Source organism: Pygocentrus nattereri, chromosome 28 (assembly GCF_015220715.1).
Source record: "Pygocentrus nattereri isolate fPygNat1 chromosome 28, fPygNat1.pri, whole genome shotgun sequence".
NCBI lineage: Eukaryota > Metazoa > Chordata > Actinopteri > Characiformes > Serrasalmidae > Pygocentrus > Pygocentrus nattereri.
The window spans coordinates 9,353,176-9,379,717 of NC_051238.1; the positions used below are offsets into that span (position 1 = coordinate 9,353,176).

Below are 26,542 nucleotides of genomic sequence, written 5' to 3' on the forward strand. Positions count from 1 at the left end.
TGTCTCAAATAGACTAGCTTGTGTGGTTTCTGACACTGTATGAGCCTATAAAAAGTCAAAATTCAGACTTCTTTGCAGATTGTATCAGGCTTTTTGTATAAAATGAGCTTCAAAACCCTGAAATCAGTATTCTTATATTTGTTACTTTGATTATGGGAGGACAGCAAATGTTGCTATGGCCATGTGTATGGCTTCCTCTGTGTCTTACACTGATACCACAACATACAGGCCATTTCAGTGAAAGACAATGGTTTTGCTCATATTTGTGAGTAGATATGTTATGCTATCCTTTGCTATTCTGAAACATGAGTGACTGAACCTGAGATTGTTTACAGCAATGTGTTGGTAAAGACTTGGCTGAGAAGGTAGAGACACTGTGGCTGTATCACTAACTAGGCTAACTGCTCTAGCAGATATGAGCTATGCCCAGAAACAGCATCCAAACTTTCTTTGGAAAAGATGGGACACAATGCAAAATGTAAACAAAAAGCAGCTTTTATGGTTTGCATATCATTGCATTCTGTTTTTATTTAGTTTTTGCACAGTATCCCAACTTTTTTGACAATGGGGTTATTCATTAACACATCTAACGAGGCAGCCTCTGATACTCAGCTAACACGAAAACCTACCACTTTCCCGCTGTGAGTTTTAAACCATTAAACACGTTGTCAAGTGTTCCTCTGTGTGCTGCTATATTTTGTGCAATACCAGTGCAGTCACCTGAAAAGGTAAGCCTACAGCTCTACATCCATTTCAGCCAAAGCTTGGTCCATTTGGCCTCAGGTTGATGACACCTGGTGTGGGTTTTTGCTGCCATTTTGCTGTATACTGAGACCAGTGGACGTTTCCAGAATTAAGAGAAATGTTGGAACATTTTTTCCTCCCAGGGAAAGTCCATTAGTTGTCCTGTGGACCAACTCCCAATCTCCACCATAAAACTGTACAAGTGCTGGACGTTGTGTTTACTTTCTCACTCTCTCCAAATCTCCAGCACAGTTTCAGCCTATTGCTGCTGTCTTTCAGCACAGGTTATAAAACAGAGCTTTAGGCTTTGCTGAATATCTCCCAGCTCTACCACATATAATTTTAACAGGGCTTGATAATGAGCTGATGAAGGTGCATTAGAGCAAGGATTAAATGTTTTAATGTCAAATCAACTTCGCACAGTTTTACCTTGTAAATGTAGTCAGTCAGCCGGGACGTGTTTGGTGTGTGAAGTTTGCGTTTTTGTTTTTGCACCAGAAGGCAAAACTGAGAACTCCTACTCAAGAAACTGGGAAAGTGTCAGTCATCTGAGGTCATCCCTGCTAGAAACAAACAGCATATGTTGTGATTTGGATGCTGGACTGCTGGTCAGTCATCATGACCACACTGGGTATCCGGCTTAAGCATCACTGTACCAGCACTAGGCCAGCCTAAACCAGCTTGAAAATACAGACGCAGTAGTTGGTTAAATCTGTAACACGTTTGTTGGTGGTGTATTTCATTAAAATGTTTTTCCTTTAAAAATTCTTTCAGTGTTTGAATCAGACATACAGTATATTTGTGATGCAAGTATCAGACATATGTATTAGACATAGACAATATATCATTGCTGTAAGGACAAACGCTTGTGCCTCCATTTTTGCAGTTTTTCACTTTAGCGCAATTTGAAAAGGCAGCTTCCCTTTAAGATGTGTCATGATGAACAGAATTTTGAATAGAAATGGTCCAAAATTACTTGGAAAAAAATCTATTTACTTCCATTAAAAGTTAAGAGCATTTTTATTTTCCTATAAATGCTGCCTTTTTTGAGATATGAGGTTTGTATATTATGCATATATGTCCAATATTTGATATTTATGCATGTGTATATATGTGTATATATATTGTGAAATACATGCTTAATCCTATGACGTAAATTCATGGCCATGTAAAACATATTTACATATGGAATCTGTTAAGGTAGCCCAGAGCCTTGTTTATATAAAATGCAATGCTTTATTCGACTAATTTATCTCTGACTAAGAACTGTCAGTTAATCAAAAGAATTTGCCAAAACAATCATTCTATCGCTAACAATGCTCAGTAATGGGGAAACTGTGTACAAGTGAGTGTTAAAAATTAAACATGCACTTTAAACTGTGCAGTGTGGAGCTCTCGAGAGGGGACGAGGGGGGCACCCTCTGCTAATTTTTACAGACACATTGCTGTGTTTTAATTTGATATTGACTTGAAGTTGATATTGATATTTGATAAATGAATATCCCCTGCCTTGGTAGGTACTGTCCGATACCTCTGTTGTGTTGTGGACGTAGGGCCAGTGAGGTTGGCAATACGGTCAGGTGGCTGATGTTCAGTTTTGGAATACTTGCTTTGAATCTCCCAATCATGGTAATTGAGTATACATCAGCAGACTTACATAGCTGGAACTGCCACTTACGCCTCAGTTACTGTAAATTACTTGCAATAGCCAGGTGCCCTAGCTACGTACATTGCTGAAGTAGGATCTAGCAGACATTCCACTACACTGTTTCCTCATCATCTGCAATACCGTCGATGTGGTCAACTACACCGCGCAACCCTCTCACAGCGTGGACACCATGGTAGGGATTCTACTCTTTTGCGACCGCTGTGCAAAGTTGACTGGAGTCAGGAAACAGATACGAATTGCGAGGACACTAGTAGTATGGCCTTACTAAACTGCCACTCGATATCAGGAAAATCACTACTTCTTCAGCAAAAGATGCTTGAGAGTAAATTTGATGCGTTATTTCTCACCGAAACGTGGCAGATACAAAATGACTTCTTACACCTGAACTCACCGGCTTCTCCCAGCTTTAATTACCTATCTATACCTCGACTTTAAGGTAGAGGTGGGAGTTTAGCAGTTATATTCTGTAATAATCTACTTTCTTGTGATTGAACTTCTTTTGAACATCTTGTATGTAAATTACCTGGTCCGATTCCATTACTTGCTGTGCTAATCTATCGTCCTACTCCAATGCAGATTAATGGACTTTCTAGTGGATTTATCTGAACTGCCTTCTGAAGTATGTGCTCTGTCATCTGCTGTTATATTACTTTGGGACTTTAATGTTCATATTGACAAGGCCTCGACTATGTCAACTGATTTTGTGTCAGTGCTCAACTGCTTTGGATTCACACAGCATGTAAACTTTCCCGCACTTGAACATGGTCATACACTGGGCTTAATCTGTACAACTGGACTTGATAATATTGCTGTTCAGGGCACCCATATTGGTATATCTGACCATCATTTTATTGAGTTCAGCTTTAATCTTCATTTCCATGAGTGCTCTGAGAAAACCATGGTGATTTTCAGAAATCAGAAATCTCTTGATCCTTCAACTTTTTCTGCTTCACTTCATACTTTACCACTCTCTGGCATCTCTTCCCTGTCCTGTCCTGATGAGGTTCTCTCTGTATATAGTGATTTCATCTTGCACCCCTTAAACAAAGGCTTGTGCTGTCCTCTCGCTCTTCACCATGGTTTACCATTGAGCTTAGTGTCTGAATTCTGGGAAACCGTTAGTTATATGAAAGCCACTGGCAGACGTCTTGAGTAGCTTTATAGGAAAACTGGCCTTACTGTATATTCTTTAGCCTATGTAGATCATATGTATAGATACAGAGATGCTTTAAAAAGGGTATGTTCCTCTTATCTATCTTTGGTGATCCACCGTAGCTCATGTCGGCCCAGGACCCTTTTCAACATTATTGACTACTGCAGCCCCCAGTAGTAGCTTCTTGTGTTTCAGTTAAATTATGCTATGAATTTGTTCACCTTTTTCAATCTGCCATCGCCTTACTGCTGTCTATCAGTCCACCCTGGATTTAAATAATTACTGACCAATTTCTAATCTCCCATTCACTGCTAAACTGTTGGAAAGAGTAGTTGCTACACAGCTGCAGTCCCACCTGGAAGCAAATCATTTATACAAGCCTTTTCAATCTGGTTTCCATCCCTTGCATAGTACAGAGACTGCAATTAGAGTTGCTAATGATCTTCTATGTGTAGCTGATTCAGGAGCTCTTAGTATGTTGATACGTCTTGATCTTAGGTCCACTTTTGATGCCATATCTCATGATCTATTACTCTCTCATATGCACAGAATTGGTATTACTGGATCCGCCCTTTCCTGGTTTTCCTCATATCCCAGTGACAGACATCCATATGTAGCTATTCAGAATAATAAATCTTCTATGGTGTCTGTGACTAACGGTGTTCCACAGGGCTCAGTTTTAGGTCCATTGCTCTTCATTATTTACATGCTGCCACTTGGGCAAATAATACGCCTTCATGGTTTAAGTTTTCACTGTTACGCAGACGCCACTTAGATCTATGTTAGCCCTGTTCAGACTACACCACCACCTACTCTATCTGACTGATGAGTTTGAACTTTTTACACTGAATGCTAGCAAAACTGAGTTGCTTTTAATTGGCTCAAAGTCACTGATATCTAGCTCACCTGTCCTTCATATTGACCTGTCCAATATAGATGGGATTCACGTAACGAACTCCTAGTTCATTAATAGTGAGTTACCATGTGTTTAACTTTATAATACTATCCCTGATCATCAATAACTCCTAGTTAATTAGTAATGAGTTACCATTTTTCATTTTATATTGTTCCTGACTATCATTAGATTCTAATGAAAAACAGTCACACCTCATTCATTGTCAGACTGACAGTAATTACATGCCTTTAAGACGACAATAAAGGAGAACTGCTGTTCAGACGAAACACTGGTACATGTGCTTCATTCCTGCTTATTCCTACTCATAAATCATAGTTACTAAGTAGTTCTCTAGGAGACGCAGAAGTGAACTATAGTATATAATAATATATAATATATAATAGTGAACTACCCTAATCATTATTTCACTATTGCCTACTGAGAAGTTACTTAAGCGTTACTGCAAAACTAATTATTCATTCCTGCTTAATTCCTGATTAGTTACTTATTAACTAAGAAACATTGTTGTAAAGTGTTACCGGAAGGGCTTGTGTCTGACAGCACCTCTCACGCTCATAACATCACCGTGATGAAGACAAGTTCTGCTTTAATCTCAACCATTTACAGATTCTCTCCAACAAAACCGCTGTACATTAAGTGAAAGTTTAAATGCAGTCTGGTTATTTCTCTCTCTCTCTGTCTCTCTCTCTCATTCTCTCTCCCTCTCTCTCTCTCATTCTCTCTCTCTCTCATTCTTTCTCCCTCTCTTTCTCTCTCCCTCTCTCTCAGTCTCTCTCTCATTCTTTCTCCCTCTTTCTCTCTCCCTCTCTCTCTCATTCTCTCTCCCTCTCTTTCTCTCTCCCTCTCTCTCAGTCTCTCTCTCTCATTCTTTCTCCCTCTTTCTCTCTCCCTCTCTCTCTCATTCTCTCTCCCTCTCTTTCTCTCTCCCTCTCTCTCTCATTCTCTCTCTCTCTCTGTGTCTCTCTTCCTCTGTCTCTCTCTTTAAATTTCTGTTTTCAGTCACTTTCTCTTTTCTCTCTTTCCCTTACCCCCTTCTATTTACTGTCTCACCCTTTCTCTTTCTATGCTTTTTTCTTTTCTTTCTCCAGCCCTCTCTCTCTTTCCCTCTTATGGTGTGTTTTGCTCTCTCTGTTATCTCCTCTCTCTTTATCTCTCTTTGTCTCTTTCTTGGTCCTTCTCTTTGTATCTCTCTTGACCCCTCTTGCTTTTTCCAATACTGTTGTCTTTCTTTCTTTCATTCATTCATTCTTTCTTTCTCCACCACTTTCTCTTACTAGAATTATATCACCCAATCTCCGTCTCTTTACTATCTCACCCTTTCTCTTACTGTCTTTCTTTGCTCTCTCTTTTCTGTGTTCTGTCCTCTGCTCCCTCTGCTCTCCCTTCCCTCTCTCTCTCTCTCTCTCTTTCTCTCTCTCTCTCTCTGTCTGTCCTCCACATGTACATATTTCAGTTGTTTATCTGCTGTTCAGTTCAGTGCTGTCATGTTTGTACGTATAATTTGCTGAGTGAGATTTGAGCTTCAGTTGCCTGAGCAACGTGTGGAACAGTGGAGGCTAAAGGTAACACTAACATTACATGTACAAGTGTTTTAAACTCTGCCTTCTGAACAGACACCAACAGAACCATCCAGCTTGAATTTCTCTGAACACTGTCAACTCAATGAGCGCAGGATCTGGCCACCCAATCTGGAGACGTATTACAATTTGATCCAGATTAAAGGTGCAGAGGAGCTGCTACAGTTTCTCCCACACAGCAATGAGACCAGATAGAAAAAGATAAAGGAGACTTTGCTGAAGTCTCTCCTGACAGGCAGACGGTTCAGTTGTCAGTTCAGTGCCTTTAAATAACATGAATCAAATAATGTGTCATATGGAAAGTAAGATACAAAAGACTGTTTAGCAACATGAGTCATGCAGAATTATGTCATGACATTGCGGTATAAGAGTAGCACCATACTCTTTCAAATACAGCAATACCACTTCCGGCTGATTTTTGAAAATAAATCTTTGCCTACGTATCTTATAGTCATTAATGCTTTGATAAAACACCAAGGATCTCCCCATACGGAAACAGTTTATTTGCAAGTTAAACCTAATTAACACTATTTTTCTTAAATACAGATGAGACCATTTCTGTATAGAGTAAGAACAGAGTGGAAAGTGGAAAAACTCTGGCTGTAATGTTATAGTAATGATATACATTTTCTGAAAATTAAACTAACACTATTGAAAAACAGCCCCTAAAAGTTAATGTTACTTTTGTTGAAACTGTAATATTTTTGTTAAAACTGAAAGAAGTAGCATTGCTAAATATGGAGTATGGAGTATGGCTGCTGCAAGTCAACCTGTAAAAGAAGTGTGATATAAAACGTGAAATAATCATACATAAATAGTCTTTATATTTTTAAGTCACACACAGCCTCAAAAAGAAGGTCTGGCTTGATGTTTAAGTCTCAAAAGCAAAATCAACTTTATCCTGTTAAAGACATGATGACAATAGTAGGTAGCAGGAGGCCACATCCTTCTTCAAGTTCCTGTTGAATTCTCTTTCAACAGTCTCACAAAAGTCACTTTTAGGGGTCCGAAGCACAACCTACACTATATTGCCAAAAGTATTCAGTCTGCCTTCACATGCATTAATCCATAGGGTTTAATATGATATCGGCCCACCCTTTGCAGCTATCACAGCTTCAATGTCATTATGGACCTTGCTTTGTACTTGTGTGCAGTCATGTTGGAACAGGGAGAGGCCATCCCCAAACTGTTCCCACGAGGTATGAAATTGTCCAAAATCTCTTGGTCTGCTGAAGCTTTAGGAGTTCCTTTCACTGGAACTAAGGGGCTGAGCCCAACTCTTCAAAAGCAACCCCACACCATAATCCCCCCTCCACCAAACCTTTTCCTTTGGCACAATGCAGTCAGACAAGTACGGTTCTCCTGGCATCCGGCAAACCCAGACTCATCCATCAGATTGTTAGACGGAGAAACGTGATTCGTCACTCCAGAGAACACGTCTCCACTGATCTAGAGTACAGTGGCGGCGCTTTACACCACTGCATTCGACACCTTGCATTGCGCTTGGTGATATAAGGCTTGGATGCAGCTGCTCGGCCATGGAAACCCATTCCATGAAGCTCTCTATGCTGTTCTTGAGCTAATCTGAAGGCCACATGAAGTTTGGAGGTCTGTAGTGACTGACTCTGCAGAAAGTTGGTCACCTCTGCGAACTATGCGCCTCAGCATCCGCTGACCCCGCTCTATTTTATGTGGCCGACCACTTCGTGGCTGAGTTGCTGTCGTTCCCAATCGCTTCCACTTTGTTATAATCCCACTGACAGTTGACTGTGGAATATTTAATAGTGAGGAAATTTCACGACTGGACTTGCACAGGTGGCGTCCGATCACGGCACCATGCTGGAATTCACTGAGCTCCTGAGAGCGACCCATTCTTTCACTAATGTCTGTAGAAGCAGTCTGCAGGCCTAGGGGCTTGGGTTTATATATCTGTGGCCATGAAAGTGATTGGCACACGTGAATTCAGTGATTTGGATGGGTGACTGAATACTGAATACTTTTGTCAATATAGTGTATGTGACAAATGTTCTTCCACATGTTCCATGCAATTATACATTTCCAACAGAGAGTCTCCAAATCCCCAAATCTTACATGTTGTTGCATAGTTTAGCAACATTAAATGCAGGAATCCAAGCAGGTGTTCCAACAAGGCAGAGACTATAAGGCAAAATGTCAAATGTCAGAAATACCAAACTACCTCTTTCATGCTGCAATTCACCTGGTCAAAATTAGCATTTTAGCATTAGCATTAGCAGGCTATCATCATTACGCTCTATTCCAGTTTTGCCTTAATTAACATGTTAAATTATAGTAGACATTTTAAACTGAGCTCACTGACTTACATTTTCAGCAATAAACACACAATTCATCACGTAATGTTAATTACGGATAGAGTCAGACAGATATCCAAACAAATAGCACCATGGTTTGAAGAAATTAGAGAGTGAAACACCACTTTTATTACCGATTGTAGAGTTTCTTTGCTGCCTCCACAATCCAAACATACAATATTCTGACAGTCATGTCCATGGAGACTGGGTGAGCGGACCCTGCAGCAGCATTTTGATTTTCCATTGGCTGAATGATCTGTAGGCTGAATTTGAGGTGTGACAACAGACAACGCTTCATGTATGGCACCACAAATATGCACAGTTTTGATATAAAAATGGGTACCTATTTTCACAATCTGATCCAGAATGCAGTTTTACTCCAATTTCTGCTATTTTTTTTTGTAACTTTGATAATAATATCGCCAGTTCACACTGGTTAGGGGTCCATGATCAGTGGATAGTATGTTGCCCATCTCAAACCCTAAAAAATTGCCAGATTTGGCAATAAATTCTCCAAATTTGCGAAAATGCTGCATCTAAACCCGTGGGATGTTTCAGTCCAATTGTGATTGGTGCTCAGGGATCAGCGCTTGGGTACTCCTATCTGTTTTCAGCTCTTCTATTCCCTCTTTCTGTCTCCTTTCAGCTCGCCAGCCTGATTTATGGGTTAAAGCAAAAGCAGCACTGGCCCTGTGAGAAAGTTAATGAGCCACCAGCGCGTAGGAGGACAAGCATGATTATAGCAGGAACACAGCTGTGGGCTGTGAGTCTGCTTGTGAGCGTGTGTGTGTGTGTGTGTGTGTGTGTGTGTGTGTGTGTGTGTGTGTGTGCACACCTGTGGTGGAGTGTGTATGTGGCAGTGAGTGTGTGTGTGTCAGTATGAGTCAGAGAGGCTGCAGTAGATGTTTATGGTCTGTCTGTGACTATAGACGCTGCAGTTAAAGAGGACTCTGTGGTAAATGAGTTGCGCTAAATGAGGGTGCTGTGGGTTACGGAGATGAGCTCTGGAGCCCTGTGGATTCAAATACCAATACATACTCTCACAAACCAATTTATGCAATTAGCTTAAATGCTTCAGCACAGTGCTTTTTTTTTTTTTTTTTGCAAAAATCAGTTATGAAAGATAGAACCCTCATAGTAACACTGCAGGCCTCATGTATGTGGCATGTTTATAGAATGAAAGGGACCTTTTTTCAAGTGACGTCAAGTTGTTTCTGACTCCTGATGACCATATGGATAGTGTGGTAACACTTTCTATGAATGTCACGTTTATAAACACATTCATGACATGTTATGATCCATGCATAAGGCATTATAACCATGGCTATAAATATTCATAAAATGCATTACATGTAATAGCCATGCTTATCATGTATTATGAATTGTTAACATAATGCATTATAAGTACTGTTCATAACAAATTATAAGAGCTCATAAGTTGTATTAAGTGAGGCATAACTCTAAGTGAAGCCTACTGTACTAAAGTCCCCTCCAGTGTTAAGAGTGAGGCTTCAAGTTGAAGTATTTACTGAAGAATTCACTGAAACACTAAAACATACACAGTAAAGCTCATCTCAGGTTTCAAATGTCGGATTTTAAACTAGTGATGCCATCAGTAGTGTTTTTGTACTTGGTTTGCTGTGATGTAATGTAACATTTAAAGTGAGAGCGCTGGTTAAGAAAAGTCCATTGGAGCAGTGATTCTAGGCTGGACAGCCGGTTTGGAGCATTTGAATAGTCATGACTGAAGCCCCGAAGATGCAGCCCTAACAGCATCTTTACTTTATGCTCTCCAAGCTGGGACTGACTTCTTTCGCACTGACAGTATAACATGTTATTAACACTACTTATAATGCATTATATTAAGAATTTATAATGTATACTAAACATGGCTATGAAGTGTAATGCTGTTTAACACCGATAGTGTTTCTCCAGAAAGTCCTGTCTTTTGGCTATTAGGTATCTGAATGGCTGGTTCATGATTCCTCTGACTGTATCCATCCATCTTGTTGCTGGTCATTTTCATCCTCTTTTACCTTCAACACATCAAAGTATAACTGTTTTTTTCACCCCAGTGAATGTCCAAAATAAGGCTTTCAATTTGGTTATCTGGGCTTCGAGTGAGAGGTGAGGCTTGATTTGCTCAGGGATCCATTTGTTTGTTTCTTAGGGCATCCAAGGAATTCTCAAAGCCTTCATCAGACAAAGTTACTAACTCAGAATAGACCAATTTCACACTAACATGTTTGAAAGTAAAGGAAGTGTCAAAGTAGGGAAAACATTACAGCAGTGGCAGCATCTACAAATGAAGACTCACTCAATTTTACATACAGTCCTTTTCAGAGATGATCAGACTTGACATGGTCTACATTAAAAGTAGACTACCGACACTGCTCCAGCACTGGATGGGTGAATGGCGGGGCCATAACTAGACAATACTAACATCAGAGTTTAGCCTATGGACCATTTCATGTGGTTACATGATTACACAGACAGACCTCCTCCATATTGGGAGAAAAAAAGCTGTTTGTCACTTAAAATTTTAAAAATGTGCAATGCTTTTATCTGAAAAGGATGAACTGCATGTGTAATGAGCATGTGATTAAAATATAAATGGATCTGTATCTACTGGTCCCCCATATAATCAGAAAACTAATATGTATTATGAGTGTGCTCTGCTGTTTCTGTTTCTTTTGTGGTTAGTTCTTCTTTCTCACCTGCTTGTGTGTTTAACTCCTCTCCAGCCTCTTTTACACCCTGTTGCCGCAACACTGCTTCAACTGGATATACTTTTAGCTAAAAATGAACTGTATGTATAATAACCACCCAGCCATGGACAAATACATCTGTCTGATCAGAACTCAAATGGCCATTTAAAATATACAGTGCCATGGAAATAGCTGACGATCCAGTAGCATGCTAACATGCTTACCTTTTCATTCTGCTGTTTTCATGGAGCCTCTTTCTGGCACTTCTTGGTAAAAAATGTCTAGTTTCTGTATTAAAAAATGATTAATGAAGGAAAACACTTTAGTAAAATTATACTTAGCTAGCCTGGCTTACTAATGGCAAAACAAGAGAAATCTGAAGTTGTTTATTTCTTTTTTTGTCAGCTTCTTATTCAAATGTTCCATTCCACCTTAGATGGTGCAGTAGTTGTATTCAGATGCCTGCATTCTGTGGTGCTAAGGTGGAATTGAAAATTGGAGAAGGAAGCTGGTAAATATGACGCCACCTTAAGCCCCAATATATTAAGTTAACTAGCTAATATCTGCATCTTAGCGGGTTAACTTAACATTAGCAGGTAACGGTCAACCCAAACAAGCTAACCTTAGCTTCAGCACCGTTTAATGGATTGCAATTCGATTAATGTGAACTCTACTGTGAACTTGTCTAAGATGTTCCTCTGTGCAACATCACAAAAGAGAAGCACCTAAGTCTTGTTTTTCACCAAAGTCCTGTTTCTCAGCAATGAACAAGTTCACATCAAACCACTGTGAATCATTTCGTCCACATCACGGTGATTGAAAAAAGCAGACATTTGGAGAAATCACTGGAGTTGTCCTTTAATTGAAATAAATACCCTGGTCTAAATAGATATTTTGAGAAAACACTGATTGAATTATGCCAAAATTAAACAAGATTCAATGGAATTCCCTTTAGCAGTAAGTCGTGGGTGCCTCACTGTTAATCCATTATTATTGTTTTTCCACAGTGGTTATCATAACTTGTATTAATACAGAATTAAAGTGATGTGTGTGGTCATACACGCGTATTTGGAGTATTTCATGACTTCAAACATAGCTCAGCCAATTAAACACATGCTGTTCTGGTGATTACACACACACACACACACACACACACACACACACACACACACACACACACACACACACACACACACACCTACAGGATTCTCTTCATATCATTAAGGCTCAATGAGGTTTATAACACACCATATAAGTGCATAGTCGCTTCCTCGTTTCACTTTAATCACATCATATGTTACTTCATTACCCACTAAGCTCTTGTGACTGCTGCTCTCAGGCTGCTGTGTCTGAATGTATGTACGTTTGTGTGTGTGTGTTGCAGGTATGGAGACATGGTTCCTAACACTATTGCAGGGAAGATCTTCGGCTCCATCTGCTCTCTGAGCGGCGTGCTGGTGATAGCTCTGCCCGTTCCCGTCATAGTGTCCAACTTCAGCCGCATCTACCACCAGAACCAGAGAGCAGACAAGATGCGAGCACAGCAGGTATGGAGGGGAGGAGCCTAACTGTAAAATGTACTTTTTGTTTTTTTGTTTTTAAGACAATGCACTTTACATGTACTCAATAATCGGACAACTGCAGAAAATCTGATTTTCTCACATTTCTTTATTGGATTTCTAAGAATCTAAGAAATCAGAGTATGCTGTTTACATTTCCATTTGAATAATCAGATAACTGCAGAAATCAGATTATTGACTCTTTTCCCACAATAACATATTTAAACGCTGTGTTTTGTATTGCTCATTTTCGAGTGGTGTCAGTAAGTACAAAACAGAAGCGCCGATGTCTTTAAATGGAACATTGCATAAATGCAGCACTGCCAATTTGCATGTAAAATAAGTGCACCCACTTTTGCACTGGTTTCCATTTGCATACCTCATTATTAGTTTTGCTATTTTCTGTGTTTATTCTTACTGTTGCAGTTATAGATGATATTAATAGTAGTTTACATGATGCCAAAAGATGAAACTAGTGAATATCAAAATTGTAGGTGAAATTTGTGAGCACTCAGATTCACATTTGACTGTATGTGGCTGTACCAATATGACTAACTCATCCAAGCCTGGACAACACTATGACATTTCATGAGTTATTTTACAATGGAGACACCCAGTGTCTGGCCTGTGTGCCATAGATGGTCCATAATCAGCGTGCTTGTCCTGCCTAAACAGTGTTTGTACTTTTAAACAGTGCCATAGATTTAAATAACTAGCCTGATAGTAAGTGCTATGTACTAATGGACTGTTTTCTTTGATCTGCAAGATGAGCCCACTAGTTTAAGATATTTGGATGTAAACCAAGAAACTAATGTGATTCTTTGATAATGTGGGCTCTCCTACAAAGGACATCCTCTTAGTTATTCTATTAAAATACCCTCTACTGTGCTGCAATTTAAAAGAATAATGCTAAGTGAGATTTATTTTCCATGCACAGTAATGCTGAAGTGCTTTCTGCAGTGTTTACAAGCGTCTTGGGAAGAATGCAGAATACTGTCCATGCTGATTTGATGCAGTGCAGTCTGCATTTGAATTTGCCGTGTTTCAATAGCAGACAGGAACCAGTTTTAAAGCAGCCAGAGATCACAGTTATATTGGCTGTTTGCTGCACACTAGGCTGTGTGTGGACCAAGTGCTGACACAGTCGGTTTGAAATGAGGTGTCTTCTGTCTTACAGAAAGTACGTCTTGCTCGGATTCGCTTGGCTAAGAAAGGGACCACCAATGCATTCCTCCGGTACAAGGAAGAAGGGGGCCTGCAGGTAAGTGAGCCTGGGTGTACGCTTTGATGAAACTGATTCAAGATGCTCTCTGTGGGATCTGAAAAACAAGTGAACGTGTCACTGATGTGTTATAAAACCAGGAATGGTGGATAGCTAGTGAACTATGGATACATCTGATTCTGATGGTTCCTTTTAAAAGTCAATCCACATATAAAAATATAGCTTTTTCTTTTATCGGTCATTTTCATTTGGAATTTGATACTAAAAAGTGGAGAGACGATGACTCAAATAACCGAGTAACACTTTATTTGAAGGCTTGCTATGTAGGCACATGTATAAGCATTTAATAATGTAAATAGTACTTATAAACATCTTATACCAGTTATCAGAAAATAACATAAGATGTTTTATTAAGTAAATGACATTGGCTTAACATAATGAGCTTTAACTACTGTGACAGATGTTTAATTAGCATTTTTAATTAGGCATCTGGCTTATTAGCGCTATTAGTTGGGAGTGATGCTTCATAACAGTGTAATAAATGGAACATATGTCTGTCACCTTAGTTTAAGGCCTCTTATGCCAATATAGTGTCAAATTTATAAATATCTTGCATCATCTTGCAATTATTTGCATAAGCTGTTTGTACAGTTTCAAGGATTGCTTTATAAATATATTATTCAATGCTTATACATGAAATATAAAAGTCCTATGTAGGTTGCCCTTCAGCCAATTTAAGGTTCACACACTGATGACATTCAATTATAATCTCCATGGAAATGCATTGCTATTAGAATGGGATGCTTCTGTGGATGTGTTTCCCAAAGTTTTGGGAAAATAAGTCATTATATTTAATACAAAGAGTCATTATTTTTAAATACTAGGTAAATGCATTGGGAAAATAAGTCATTATTTTAACTGAATGATTTTGTTTACATCTCATCAGTGGTGGATACATAAATCCTGTACTGGAGTTAAAGTAGAGATACTCAAGGTAAAATATTACTCCTTTAAACCTCCACTTGATTAAAAGTACTAAAGTATTTGCCTTCAAATATACTTAAGTATCGAAAGTAAAAGTACTACTTAAAACTACTACTACTACTACTACTTAAAAGATTAATTATGACTCTGATGTCCTATTACTATTTTTTTTAAACAAGACTTTTGCTGCATTGCCTCATTTTAGGTGAAAATCCTCCAGCGTCTCTTTGGTAAACCAGTCTTTTAATAGGACGTCATTAATTAGTGACACTGATGTCTATCAAAATGATCATAAACACAAAACACTGAAGGCAAACAACTTCCATCAGGGAGAGACGAAAGGCTCTGAAATCACTTTTTGCAAATAAACAAAATTTCAGTTTTAGATTTATTTATTTATTTATGATTTATTTGCAACTTAGTTACAAGTTTAAGTTTAAGAAAAAAAATGAAACTCAGGTTTCCTCTACTATACTGTATCCTTCATAAACATAAACTAGCAAAAACTAATTTACAAAAAATGATTTTATGCTGCTGCACTGACATTGAACTGTGTGCTTGCACTGGGTCGGTGAGTCCAACAGGTCAAAACAAGTTCAAAACAAATTGTGTGCTGTGCCCTGATTGGTGTTCTTGCTTCACGCTTCTTTTGTTTTGACTTGTTATGTTTTCATAGACATATAAAACAAAAGGAACGGCATTACAATACATATACATTTTTTTTAAATGTAGTGGAGTGAAAGTGAAAAGTCGCCCCCCAAAAAAAAACTTTAGTAAAGTACAAAAACACAAAAAAACTACTTAAGTACAGTAATTAATTACATTTACTTAGCTCTGCTGTCCACCACTGCATCTCATTAGTTGTAAAATGCTCCTATATTTTAATGATGTCTAAAAGGATTTTCATTTAAGATTCAATTTTACCATGCCATAAAAATAAGCAAGCAAAAGAGCACGACTTTAAATTGCATATGTCTAGAAAGCACATCCAGTGATCGATGACTTCATTATGCTGCTTTTTCATCATGTTGGGTGATTGTAAGTAGGGCTGTGTTTCTGATGGAAGCCTGACATTTAGAGGCTTTCTCACATCTGAGGCTAATGAGTGTAAATGTGTTGCCTTCTTAAACATTACTATGAAGCCCCTGGGGGCCTGAAAACATCATTTTCGAGAAAGTATTGCTGTGTGTTGTAGAGACAAAGCCTGCAGCGCATTATCATTTGTGAAGAGTCAGGGAGGCAGCTTTTATGAGACTCCATCATTACGTGTGCTTCCAACTGTTACTTATACATGCACACTAACGGCTTGCACCTTGCAAACAAATGGCTGGTTTTGCCCCGAAGCCATGTGTTGCCATCTGAGAAAACATGTTTAGTGCATATTTCCTGCATCTTCACTGTTTTCATCCTTTATAATACCAACACGGCCTCGCTATAGAAACTTTAGTTTGATTGACAGTGATGAGAATTTTTTTAAGAATGGAAAAAATGATCTGATGATCCACAGGGATGTCCTCTCTGCTCTGTGGATGTGAGAGGAACCCAGAATAGCAGAGATTTACACTGGACACACATTAAAACTGGACACACATTAAAAATTCATCAAAACAAAGTCCTCTCAGTCAGAATAATGAAACTGGCCATCATAATAGACTGCAAAGTAATGCAAATATGACTCTGCAGAGTTCTGCTGGGACACTGTTGCTGAAGCCATTCTGTATGCTATGCTTTTTCCTCTTGAATGGTATCTTTCTGGCCTAATAAATGTTTCAGCTCCATAAGTTAGTTGTGGTGTCTGAGTAGGAAATATTGTATAGTGTAGTGGATTCATTATTTCAATTCAACTGTCTGCATTAATTACACACAGCAACACTGTTTCCTCATAACAATAAGACAACCAAAGTTGAACCAGTATATATCAACCTGCAATGTTAAAAAAGCCTGGTAGTCTAGAGTTATTGTTGTTTTGCCATACATTTGATTTACATTACATAGTTCTTTGAGTATGTAATTGCGCAATTATACTGTAAATAACATCATTTTCAACAACAAGTTCTACATTTCTGACAAAAAATAGCAAAAACAAAGTTACATAGATAGTTTTTCTTTATTACACATAGCAGCTCTGTTGCCCCATAACAGTAAGAAACCATCAGTTGTTGAAACAGCTTGTATCAACCCTTTGCAGGTTATATTTGTGATTGCTGTTTTTTCAATGCATCAACTTATAAAATTATTTAATTGTTCAACAAATATATAATTACACCATTTATTTCATTGTAATTAGCATAATGCATTACATTGATATTGGTTTTGATTCCCCTCAAAACGTTTCCTACATGTCAGAATTTTTCTGTTTGTTTTGATGTCAAAAAAGACAAAAGTGATAAAAATGTAGTGGATTTTTTTGTGCAATAGTTATGTAATTACATCATTTATTTCTTTTCATCATTTATTGTAATTAACATAATGAAATACATTAATATTTCTTTTGATTCCTCTCAAAACCTGTTTCCTACATGTTTCATTCTTTCTGTTTTGATGTCAAAAATGACAAAAATGATAAAAATATAAAGGATTCTTTTTCTTTAATTACACAGCAAAACTCCTCATAACAAAAAGAAGCCTACTAGGTTGAACCAGCATAACCTGCTACATTCAAAACAACTATGTTAACCCTTATAAGTCAGACACTTTTATTCTTGTTTTGCCATACATTGATTTGAACACCAGAATTGTGTTATAATTATGTAATGATACAGTTAACTACTTAGAAATGAACATAACTGAATTATACTTACTTTCAATTTACAACTATTGATTTTTTATTGATTTTACAAACACAAACATGACAGGAATTAAAAGATTCAAACCGGCCTTTTGATAGAACTGTTATCTTGTTTTAATGAGCAAAGTGAGTTTATTTATTTTAAGTTGATTTATTTACAGTCTGTCTGGTTAGCTGTGTCCATGCCGAGGGGGCCTGGAGAAAGAGTGTGTAGTGGCAGGATGAGGGGCAGATGATACAGGCAGCTCAGAGATGGAGTTAGTAATGTCAGCGACAGGAAACCTGGACCAAGCAGGACAAATAAAGGGAGGTGGAGAAACGGCAAATCCAGACTGACCCATTTCTGCTCCCCTGACTGCTATGGCTACAGGTTGGAATGTCTTGGTGATGAATGGCTGTGTTGAAATAGTTATTTGTTGTGGTTCTTGATGTACTGTAAGCAGTGCTTCACTTGTAAATTAAGAGCTTCCAGAGCACTGAGCAGGGATAGATCAATGAGGGGGAGAGGTCCAGCAGGTCGATAAGGGGGAGAGGTCAGGGAAGGTGTAAAAAAAAAAAAAAAACTTGTTCTCCTGTATCTGGCTTGTACACACTCATTAGCCTGACTTCCAAAAACAAGCTCAACTAAAAGCTAAGAAATCATAAGGTGTAATTGCTCAGCATTACTCTCACCATTGAAACATGATCAGTCTAAATATTTAAAGCAGTACTGGGCATTTTCACATGCGATGCCATTGGTGTTGTTTTTACTGTGGTTTCCTTAATGTAAAATGCATTGCATGGTATTCTGTTCTGTAAAATCAGCTATAAAAATAGTTTGAGTGACCTAACATAAAGCGGCATACATGTGATTAAGTCTAAACCTCAAAGCGATTACGTAGTCAACGTTTTGTGAATTGATAGATTCATATGTTTTTATTTTTTTAATTATTTTATATGTAAACCAAAATAGGTAGTGGATACAGTCTGGGAGGTACTAGTTTCATGGTCCCAGACGAGAAAACACATCTAGGGACAACTTGTTAAACTTTTGGTGGGTACAGGGTTGTGACAAATTGGTGCTGGATTGGTTTAGAAATTGCACATTTAGTTTTATACCCTAATACATCTGCATTCCCACGCACATGTTCCTAGGCACTCCTGTTCTGAGATTACGTCCGATGTTGTGAGAAGGAGGTTCTGATTCTACTCTTTACAGCACAAATGAAGTCCTGACCATGAGGTTGACCCCTTACCAAGCCCTGAGCCCACCAGCAGGCCCAAAGTTTTATTACACACTTCTGTAAAATAAGAAAAGCTCCATTATTTTACACTGAAGTCCCTGTAGTTACTTAATAAAAAGTCTTAGTGTCTAACAAGCCTAGAATGTTAGCTGAGAACAACCAAGAGGAACTAGTCTCAAAAGTAGGAACTCATGAGGAATTAGCACTGAGTGGAACCACGACTCAAAAGGAAAACTCCAGGAGAGCATGAGAAAGAACCACTGAGAAGAGCCAAGACTCAAGTTTCTAAAAGCCTTAGGAAGAACCAGTGAAAGGAATCAAGACTCAAAAACTGTGATGGTGCGGATGATCTGGTAGCGTGAGTGGAAAAACGAGTGAATCTTTAGCTCTCCGATTAAACTCTGAAGAGAGCTAGAAGAGTGGAGAAAAAGGCAAAGAGACGTGCATGAACACCGTCTGAACAGCAGAGCAGAGACAGAGTAGCTGCGTGTAAAACACGTGCAGATAAGAGCCGATGTCATGTTTATAATATGGGATCCAGACACCAAGACACTCTCTTTACAATTTCAAGTCAGCTGCCAGTTTGTAGAGAAACACTTCTCCAGCTCTTACTGTGATATCAACGTTTCTCATCACATAGTAATCCCCAGTTTGGGCGTAAAAGCACAGACAGGTTTGGTCCAGTATGTTTAGCTTTGTTTGTGTCATGTGATCTCTGGGGAGGTCTGGGAGTTTGCGTTCTTATAGCCCAAACTCATTATGTTTGTTATACTCTCTCTGTTTTAGAAATCTTCTAAGATTTTAAAAGTTGTGTAGCGTACGCTCAGCCGTTGTTCCTTCTTGTCACAAATGTGTTGAGAAAGGACCAAAATGCTATTTCTCTGGGACATGTTACTACATTGTAGACAGACAATAAATACAATATATAAGTATATAATGTATATACTATACAAACACTGTACAAAAGGAATATTCTCTAAATATACAAAAACTGCAACTTTACAACCATTGAGCACAGGACAATGGAGAAACCAGACCATCTGTTGGTTCACAGCAGCAATTACCAATTTGTGAATATTGTTTATCAGTGCATTGATAATTAACAATAGTCTTGTAATGAAATCACAAAGATGAATAAAACTGCAGGCAATGTACAGTTTAAAATGACGGTGCGTATAAAGTGAGAAAGGCTAAAGTTTCACAGTAAAGTGACTAAATGCAGAAATGGCCAGGGCCCACCGGTGGGCCAAAAGTTTTATTATACAATTCTTCATCCTAAGAATAGCTCAGTCAGTTTACTTTGAAGTCCCTGTAGTTACTGAATAATAAGCCTTAGTATGTTATAAGTCTATCTAATCCGTCCATTGTAAGGTTGTTTTGAGAACCAAAAATTTTCTGCACTGTAAAAAATGATAAAAATAATGTACTATGTTTAAGTTTGATGCATCAAATCTGGGACATTTAAGGTATTCACAGATTACAAGGTACAGTATCAAACACCTTATGGTAAAGCCATTGTAATAGCAATGTACCTATCATAATAATACCTCAAAAATAGTATAATATATATAAGCTTTACTGTAAACCTCGGCACCAAAAATCCTTGGCTGACACAGCAAAGTGCCATCGTCCCCATTGCAATGTCATCTTTTTTTCCAGTTTTTCATGACTTAAATGTTAAAATAGCTAAGCTGTATTAAGGTCTGAGAACCAGAGTAAATGCAACAGCTTTATATAGGGAGACTCATTTGAAAGAAGCCCAGAATATTCTGTTGCAACTCCTGTTAGGATGAAGCAATCTGAACCAAAAATACCTTGAGCTATGTGAAATCGATTGCATTATATGTGACGCTGTAAGTGATCTCTGTTTTCTGCCAGGCACATGAAAGGGTGTGTGTGTGTGGGGGGGGGGTCTGCACCCAGAAGGTGCAAACTGAGGTTAAATGTCTCGACGGCTGTCCGGCGCCTACCTCATCACTCCGACGCAGGGGCATCCCAGCTTCTTCGAAGCTCCATATACTGAGGAGCACATTTAACAGTATTACGCTCAGATTGCTTCATCCTAGCCAGAGTTATTACAGAGTATTTGGGGCCTCTTTTGAGTCAATCTCCCTCCACTTAATAGCTTGTTAGTTTGTTAGTTTACTTATCATAACCTATAGATATTCTGGTGAGTTCATGGCCTTTTTTCTCATACACTGTCAGTAAAAAGTCATTGCTGAGGCATTTTTGTTCATCAAGATACAAACTGTGAATGTACCCTCAAATGTACAACAATGGCTATAACCTCTGAAATGCCCAGGGCCCACTGGCAGGCCCAGAGTTTTGTTACACACTTCCATAACCTCTAACATGTATAGAATAGCTTGGCCAGTGTCCATTGAAGTCACTGTAGTTACTGAATAATAAGCTTAAGTACATAAAAAGCCTGGGATTTTAAGATGTTGAAGTGAGTATGGCTGGGGTAGCAGTTCAGTGAGAAGGTTTAAAGGTCAGTCAGGTGGGTGCGTTCAGTAGTCTGACTACCTGTGGGAAGAAACTGTTCATGAGTCTAGGGGTCTTGGCCCTGATGCTCTATAGTCTTCTTCCAGATAGAAATGATGTAAACAGTCCTCCAGGTAGAGGCACTGTTGACCAACTGCCAGTTGCACCAGCTGAGCATAAGTTCAAGAGTAAGTTGGAGTGTAAAATCCATCCTAAATCTTACACTGAAAGTGGTTATGTTAAAACAAGTGACACACAATTTTGTTTGCACCGCAGACACTTGCAGCACATCTTAACTAGTGGTGCATAAACTGATCATAGGTCAAAACACAGTCACACAGAATGACATTTTCACTCTGCAGCCAATCAGTAACGCTACCCGACATAAACAGGAAACATTAATAACATGACCTCCACACGCAGTGAAATCGCTCATGTTAATTTCTGTAGTACATTTACTTCACTTAAGGTATGTAAATTGTATTAGCTATAATATAAAAAGTGTGTTTTACAATAAATTGTTTTTTTCAAAGCATCCATCTCTTGTATGCATGTTTATTCTGTTCCACAGCTAGAATTCTGGCATCCAAACTGCAGAATGTTTTAACAGCTCTAAGCGAAGCTGTGGCTAATGTAACTGTAAATGTCGGCTATGTTAGTTATATTGTAAAAATACTCTGTGTTATGTGTTCTATGATAATAAGGTCAGTGTCACATACAACATGAGTGCTGATGGAGCTGCTCTTACTGCTCTGTTCCTGTCTGTGCTGTGTATATCTGTGGCTAGACAGTCTGGGATCTTTTCTATTTCCGATTGATAAAAACCAAGTATAATCTATCCTGCAGAAATGGTTGCTGATGCAAACCGAGATGCATTTGGTTTCCTTGCAAGTTTTCCTGTGGAAATTGACCATCCATTTTAACTGATATGTACGGCAGAACTTACACCTACTATGGGGCATGGACCTAAATTTCAAGTTATAACTTAAAGCTACATTGAAACTATGTTACTTGGTTCAGCATTTAGTTCTAGTAGCTCGTAAATGTGAACATAGTGGCAGTTTATGTTCAAACTAGGCCATGATCAAACTTACATTCAGCTGGTGCAACTGAGACGTTGTCAGTGATGTACACTCCCAGGAAAATGAAGCGGTGTCTCCATCACTGTACTGTTGATATGCAATGGGATGTGAGGTATCTGAGGTCTTCTGAAAGCATGGCAGAAGTTTGAAAGGGATGTGACGCTAAAAGAATCCTTAAAGCTTGCATGCCTGTGGTGGTAGTAGCAAAAAGGTTAGGCCTTGTACCAGTAGCAATAGCAATCCAGCTTTTTGTTACAGGGCAGGTCCTAATCTTGTCTTTTACAGCACTTTATCTGTAGAGCTACTGCTAATTCACCACCCTACTCAAGTAAACAATGCTTTGATGGCTGCAGAACATTTTAGAAAGAGATCTGAAACTAATGAGAATTCCATTATAGGGACTAACTGAAGACGTTAGAATTGATTGTGGAATTTAACAATATTAGTGCCCATTTATTTCTCCCTTAGAGACAAGATGCTAATAGTTTTGCGCTAAATCTGCCCTTCTGTTTTCTTATTTTCTCTCCCAGAGTACTTCTACACAAACATTATTCTAACTTAATTGGCATAACAAGAAAAAAAGCAAATCCTTCAGGATCTCTGTTTGTCCTGATGGGTTCATTTCATGTAATTATTGCAGTACAGCTGCATATCCTTACATTCCAGGGCCTATTTTGTTGCTGAGGTGTTTTGCTCTTGGCGGCATTGCTTTAGTAATGTTTTTATAACCATAGAATGGACCTCATAGGTAAGAACCTGAAATGAAGACATACTGGAGGAATAACACTGGCTATGGATTTTCCCATTTGCTTAATGGAAAATTCAAGGCTGTTTAAAGGCTTATGCACAAAAACTGCAAACAGCAGTACATAAGACAATGTTTTAGGTTTAGATGTAAACCACTCTAAAAAAAGAAAGGAAATTTTAATATGGAGATGCAGTACTGTGCCAAAGTCAGAGACCACCGTTCCTTTGTTTAAGTTCTCGTTAAAACAGCCTTCAAGTACACATATTCATTTCTCAGTGTCAGGAAAATGCAATAAACACATTAAACAGAAAACTACATAGAAGCTTCAGCATGTAAGGATAATATCATTTTGAACAAATTTGTCTTTATTACAGCTTCCATTCTTTTTTTATGAGACTTGCTTTCTCCAAGGCCCTATCCCATTTCTTCTTTTACCCTACCCCTTGTTTTCGAGTGTCACCTTGCACATAGAGTAATAAGGGGTAGTGGTTGAAATCTTCGCCACGAAATAGGAACCTCAAATAAAAAAGAGCATTATTTCATTAACAGCTACTAGCGCTGCTCTGTAGGCGACCCTGCCCGTCGGTGATAGCGGAGGAAGGTAAAGTTCAGCAAACTTGTTGCTGGGCTTTAGGCACATTTAGGGCATCATATGCCTTAAAAAGGGGTGTGACAGTTATTTGTTATCACCCACCCCTAATTCTTCGGGGGTATGAAGCTGAAGTCAGCTATTGGCCAGCTTCTCATTCGAATTTTCCTGTTCCACCTTAAATGGTACAGCAGTTCAATTGAGCTAGTTAGCTACCAAGACATGAACATACTACTGGCGATTTTTTATGCTTGTTATGAAGAAAACGATCATTGTATAATGAAACAACATTAAACTAAGAAAATTCAATAGGTATCATCATTTTAAAATGGATAAAATACTCACATTTGTAACACTCTATTTGACATGTACCTCTGAAAATCCTCTGTTTTGAGTGCTATGTTGCCCTAATACTTCACCCTACCCCTCTATCTCACCTAAAATCGGGACACCCTACCCCTAGACGTGAATATCCAAAATGAAGGGGTAGGGCTAAGTGATCAGACTCATAGCGCTATGTTGTCTTCTCACAGTGGAAGGATGGACAGGAACACCTGTGGTTGTTTTCAGACCTGAATCAAAAGTGGAGATGGATTTTTTTTTCCCTTTCTCTCAAAGATGAACAGCTTGTACTTAAATGGCTATTTCGACTGGAAATAAAAAAAAAGATGAAGGATGATCTTCTTGATGTCTTTCAGTTTGCCTATATTTATTAGTAAGTGTATTGATGTAACATGAAAACTGGTGAGGTAGACAAGAAAGGATGCAAATGCAAGTTAGTTAAAGTCTTTACTGGGAGCATCCAAATAACAGGCAGGCCGAGAAGAAACGGTACAGCAATCCATTAGGAATTAAACCACAAGAGCTCGATAACACTAAGAAAAACATAAACAGGCTGTAAAAACAACGAAACTTTGAAAATAGACATAAGTAAAGCCAACACGAGCGGGGAAAACAAGAACACCATAAACATAAACATTTTGGACTACAGAACAAAGGAAACAAAGGGGTGTTTAAACAAACACTGATGACAAGAAACACCTGAGAGCACTAAAGGGCGGGGCCAGGGACTAGGATCAGGTAAGGGCTGCTGACAGGGCAGGACAGAAAACCAAAACATACAAATATACATGGAACAGGGACAACAAAGACACATGGAACATGGAAACAAATGAGACAAAGGGGCAGATGGCCCACAGAGTCCCTGCCACGTTTTATTCACGTGTATTACTTTTTAGTGCACCTTTACAGCACAGAAGAGGCCTGCTATTCTGCCAAGGCACAAGACAGATAAGAAGGGAGAACTGCAGGAAATAAAGAGATGCATAAAGAAGGATAGTAAGAAAAGAGATGCAAGAGACAGAAAGACTTTCTTATCCTTATTAATGTGACCAGTGGAGCTTACTGCAGTCTTTGTTCTGTTTCTTCTTAGCCTGTGAAAGCCACAATAATCCAATATTTACAGTCCCAGAGTGGAGGTGTATGCATGTGTGTGTGCGTGTGTAAGTGTATTTTCCAGCTCGGATCTATAAACCCATTACAAACAGGCCTGCAGTGCTATTTATAAACCTAGGCAAAGATTTTCTCTCTCTTCTAGTCTATCAATGCTTCGTATTTTTTCCCCAGCTCTATGGTTCCAGCTGTTGTGCTTCACATTCTCTGGGGTTCCCACACTTGTACTCGGAGATTCGATTGTATTTCTGTTGGGTTCTGACTGTTCACACATGTACGAGGCTGCAGATTTATTAGGAAGATTTATCACCAGGTTCTGCGGTCTCTGTTTCAGAAGATATATGCTTTGTAAAGTCACAGTGCATGAATAAAAACCACTTTATAAGGGCATTAGACGTTTTTATATCTCGGCCCAGCCCTGATCCACCTTCAACAATGTAGACACCCCAGTGGAAGCCAAATGATTTACATAGCCGGGAGGGGGTATGTAGCATTCTCCGGTAGCTTTCTACCCACGTCGTTGTTTGTGATAACAGCCTATTTTTTCACCTTAACTGCATTATTTTCCTGAAGTGGTATCAATGCACTGAAGATAACTGTCACTAAGTTTCTATCGTAGCACATAAGAAAATAGAAAATTTGCTAATTTCTGTAAGATGTTTGATCTGTAGCTCATTTGGTCAGATTCTGAAGGACAGTGTAACAGCAGGCCTACATCAAATTCTGCCGTTGCCCCACAGCAAGCTCTTCAGTTTGGGAGCTGTGATGGAACTAAACAAACTAGAATTATTCAAAAACAGAAAACCAGCCAACAAGGATGGCTGTGAAATACTTTACAGACTAACTGGACATAAATCTGCCTTCAGGTTAAACTGGCAGGTACTGTAAAAGCTGACCTGAAATTGACATTGCAACAGTTTTATGGCTCTGTGGCTTTTTGGTGGAAGGCATTGCCAATATTAAAGCAAGTTTGATACAATGTTTGGCTTCTCAACCAGAAGCCTCAACAACTAAACCAACAACTGCTGTCAAAAATTTTAGTATGGCGCCCTGTGTTGTTTGTTATTACGTCTCCCATTCTTTTAGACTTGCTTTCAGTTTTTCAGAGAAATCTGCAGGGATATTTTTCACACCCCCAAAGTTCTGTCCTAGAAGTTGGTTGCATTTTCTGCTTCTGCCAATGCAAGCAAACCCAAACGACATTCAGGCTTATCTGACAAATGTTGAAAAAGCTGAGCTGATTGTTTTATGGCTTTATCTTTAAAAGGAACTCCATTCAGAGGAAGGAATTGCTAATGTTAAAGCTTATGCAAT

General features: G+C 38.7%; 1 protein-coding gene across 1 annotated transcript in view; it reads left to right on the plus strand.

The window, feature by feature from the left end:
* Window positions 1-26,542, plus strand: part of kcnd1 (potassium voltage-gated channel, Shal-related subfamily, member 1) — a 133,431-nt gene that overhangs the window by 94,181 nt on the left and 12,708 nt on the right. Inside the window, exons 3-4 of the mRNA XM_017685783.2 lie at window positions 12,482-12,644; window positions 13,834-13,917. Coding sequence (XP_017541272.1) covers window positions 12,482-12,644; window positions 13,834-13,917 — 247 coding nt within the window. The remainder of the gene's footprint in view (window positions 1-12,481; window positions 12,645-13,833; window positions 13,918-26,542) is intronic.